Source organism: Colletes latitarsis, chromosome 9 (genome assembly GCF_051014445.1).
Source record: "Colletes latitarsis isolate SP2378_abdomen chromosome 9, iyColLati1, whole genome shotgun sequence".
In the NCBI taxonomy this organism is placed as follows: Eukaryota; Metazoa; Arthropoda; class Insecta; order Hymenoptera; family Colletidae; genus Colletes; species Colletes latitarsis.
The window spans coordinates 28,687,632-28,691,479 of NC_135142.1; the positions used below are offsets into that span (position 1 = coordinate 28,687,632).

A 3,848-nucleotide genomic window follows, 5' to 3' on the forward strand; every position below is an offset into this window, starting at 1 on the left:
ATGACAAACTGTAAACAATCATAATCGTATTTTAGTTTATCCAGTAATATATTGATAAATCCTCTGTAACCCTGAGACCATGAAAATAGACATGGCAATCGATAGACGCGTTATTCGTTGTCATTAGATACAGTTAAAAGTAATAACGCTACAGCAAATGGAAGTTCTCGATTTTTTTTACTTCATTTTTTTTTATTAACACATTTTAGTGTACGTTAAAAGATAATACTAGTCCCGACGGTGATTTTAATGGATTTTTTCGGTATAAATAGCGGCAAACCGAATGTGTTCGACAAACAAAATAGAACCTGTCTAAGGAAAACTGACGACAAGCAGCTACAAGTATGGAAGCCATGAGATTCTTACTCAGCATCGCAGTCGTTTTGATGGTTACTTTTATATCATTCAGCAACGCAGAACCTGAAGCTGATCCTATGGCAGACCCCGTAAGTCGAGATAATTTATATTTGTACTATCGTTTGGTTTAGTAACGTTTCTAAGTGACCGTAGTCTTAATTTCTCGCTTGTCATTCGATATAACAGTGGAAGAGTATTGCTGTTGATAAAATTTCGATCCTCTGTCCAGCTTTTGCATTTCTGAATGTTTCGAGGCGTTCTGAATATAAAGTATTAGTCTCTGTGTTGATCAGTGAATCATGAAATATGGTATGGAGAAGCCAAAAGAAAGAAATCGTAGATATTAGGGTGAATTTATGGAGTGGACTTGCTTTGTACAATTTCTGTGCCAAGTAATATGCAATAACGAACTTCGTTCGATCAGATGTCTGTAATTACAAAAAACTATTTTCTTTTTTAGGAAGCAGACCCTGAAGCAGGCGTACTCGCTTTGATGAAGAAAGTTTTGCCCCACGTAATAAAACTAATGAAAGGATAAACTAGCCACAATGGGAACGTCGCACAGATCTATATATTATAAGTACAATGGTGTTTGAAATATACAGCAATTAATAATGCAAATCTTTCGTATCCTGATTTAATATTTCCTCGATCTGTTCTTGCTTTAGCAAATTAAGGCAACGAGGTTTCCTCCATGTTCTCGCGTTTTTATTCCCGAAGTTCGTCACGGTTTTGTCGAACAAAATAAAGAAGAAAAAAACGACCAAATATTTCTCAAACACTCTGTATAAACGAAATTCGTTGTTTATCTCGAGACAGGTATCGTATCCGTCGAAGATCGATCAATCGTAAGAATCGCTTGTCGTCTGCGTAACTGGTTCGTCACCGATTTGTCATCGACGCGAAATTAATGGGGTCGTTTCCGTTTATCGAGCAAGACTGACACACGTTTGACCCATATAATGAGTCTCGCGGAACAAAAACCTTCGAATGAGGTGAAAGCACTAACGGAGAAAGCCTTGACTCATTGTCGCGACCTTCCTTCCGAATCACGTGGCACACATTAAAACGGACCAAGCACAAGTGACTCCAACATTGACTTCTCGACAGGTGCAAAATTCCCTCAAGATCTACATTTGCGCGCACATAACGGAACTCGTCGTAAACACGAATCGGTCTATCTGCCGATAATCGAGACGAGCAATCTATTTGTCTCGATACAAATTTCGAACAACGAATAAACGGCAAACAACCGTTTATCCATTACTCGTTAAATAAAAAGACAAGTTGATTATTGTCATCCTTCCATAGTATAACTTATTCTAAAAATTATCAGTTGATATACACCACGCTTGTAGGGCAAATCGATAGTCTAATTGACTGGTTTCCTCCCCACTTCAAGGTTCTTACTAAACTTGTTGAGTTAAGTAGGCACTTTAAATATAAAGAGCATCGATTCTGTACAGTGTGGTTTACTAGAAACTACCTTGGTTTATTCCTCGTCAGTAAAAAATATTAATTCTTCTAATTTCTAATCATATCGTAACGTTTGATACCAATATATACGATTAACCCCCAGAGTCTGACTCGTTATAAGTTCTTGACGTCAAGTTTCACAATCATGAAGCTACTCACTGGTCATCGAGTCTTATATTAAAATCAAGACATTTTTACATTCGCTTGTGCGAACAGATTTAAACAAAATTAAAGTAGTATACGTTTGAAAAATTACATTAAATCGTACGTCGGGGGGTTAACGAAGAGAATGTTCGTTTGCTTGTTTCATTAAACGTTTAACGTTTCGCTCGGGTATCTCCGGCATCTATAAGCTCTTACGAACGTCGATATTTGAATCCAATTTGCAACTTATCGCGCACGCGCGTACGAATAATAAATTTACTTAACTTTCACGCGAATGGAAAGGATCAGTGGGTGGGTGGTGAATCGCGGCGAAACACAAAGCGTGACTCGGCTGCGGTTCAGGTTACGCGAACGGCCAAGTTCAGGGCCAACGAGATTCAATCTCTCGTTAAAATTACAAAACGAGATTCCACGGGGCATTCCCTCTCCTCTGATCAACCGACTTTCACTCCGGTCGTGTCGTGTCACAAGATCCTCTGTCCGCTGACCGTTAAGATTCATCAACGCGAAAAGATTCGCGCCTGTTCAAAGGTGCTCCTTATTTATCGACTTTAGATTACTTTTTGATGCACCTCCCCCCTCCTTGCTTCGCGTTAAGTCCGGTAGCTCTTAACTCCAACGCCATTAGATGGGTACAGGTAAAGAGAAAAACATACCATATTTTAATATTATCTATACGAATGGTAGCAAGGTAACAAAACGAACGATCTTAAATATTAACAAAGGGACGCTGGTGTTGGGCAATATTTTCGATTGCAAATACGTGTAAATCTTAATTTTACCGTAAAGAGGATGGAACTTTCTCCTACGCGTAACGCACGTGGCTAGAGACAGATAACGTAACCATGACAGGCGAGGTAGCCGCGAGTGTTCGAGCCTAGAAGGCCAAAGCTGACGGGTTTACATTCGCGATCGCGCAGAGGAAGGGAAGTAGCCTGCTGGCCAAGTTCAGGGCTAACAAGATCCGATCCAGTCGCGTCTTTTTCCGTCGGTTGGAGCACCGCAGAAGGCGCATCTTCCGCCGTAAAACCTGAACCTTACTTCGACGTCGAGTAAACTCCCTTAGCCGTTCGAGTCCCTCTTTCGCTTCCCCTTTCTTTCTTCCACTCTTCCTTTCCTCCCCTCCCTTTCTCCCCTCCTCATGGTCCTTGGAATACGTTTGTTTCTATTTTCTCAGGCCCCGGTCCAAACCAGACTCGCCGTTCGTTCCTTTTACCCTTTTATCGACTTCCGATCCTCCCCTCCACGCCTCCCCCGGCTACGATCTTACCGCCGTTTTTCTCTTTTCCGTTTCTCCCGCCTTCGGTACTCACTTTCCTGGCCGACCAACGGCGCACGAACTTCACCAACGCGACAACGCTACCAAAAACTCTACGCTCCGAAGAGACTTCGAAGAGACCAGCATCAACGCTACGGAGCAACCGAGTTCTGCGAATCGTCGCTTGAAATTATTTACATAACCCTTTGCACTCAAAAGAGTTCATTTTAATAGAAGTAACTGGCTACTCGAATACAACTTCTTAACACCGTCTTAAGGAATATTAAAATTCTCCTTTTTCCCCAGAGAAATTTATAAATGTTGATAATTTATAATTTCTTCGTTTGCTTCGTTACTTAAATCCAGTTGTAGTGTATATGAACAACAATTTTGTCTGACGTTCTCCTCGTCAAACTGAAGAGTCCGTTTTCGACTCGAAAACCATGCACGCTCGTACGACGCTTCGAAGCTCGAAGGGATTCGCGTACTTGGCTGGTTCCCCTCGTCCCTCTTCCCGTCAATTCCGCAACTCCTCGGATACCCCGGTTCTCGAGGCTCGTTCTGCCGTCTGCATCCTGGAATGCGGTTGTTC

The 3,848-nt window shown here is 41.7% G+C and overlaps 1 protein-coding gene across 1 annotated transcript; it reads left to right on the plus strand.

Moving 5' to 3' along the window:
* Positions 1-278: 278 nt before the first annotated feature.
* Positions 279-978, plus strand: Melt (melittin). The gene is made up of 2 exons (XM_076773104.1): positions 279-446; positions 818-978. The coding sequence occupies exons 1-2, from the start codon at positions 345-347 to the stop codon at positions 893-895; spliced, it is 180 nt and encodes a 59-aa protein (XP_076629219.1). The 5' UTR covers positions 279-344; the 3' UTR covers positions 896-978.
* The last annotated feature ends 2,870 nt before the right edge of the window (positions 979-3,848 follow it).

Coding starts and splice junctions, on each gene's coding strand:
- Melt (XM_076773104.1), top strand. CDS start 345: ATGGAAGCCATGAGATTCTTACTCAGCATCGCAGTCGTTTTGATGGTT. Junction 447..817: donor CTGATCCTATGGCAGACCCC/GTAAGTCGAGAT, acceptor TTTCTTTTTTAG/GAAGCAGACCCTGAAGCAGG.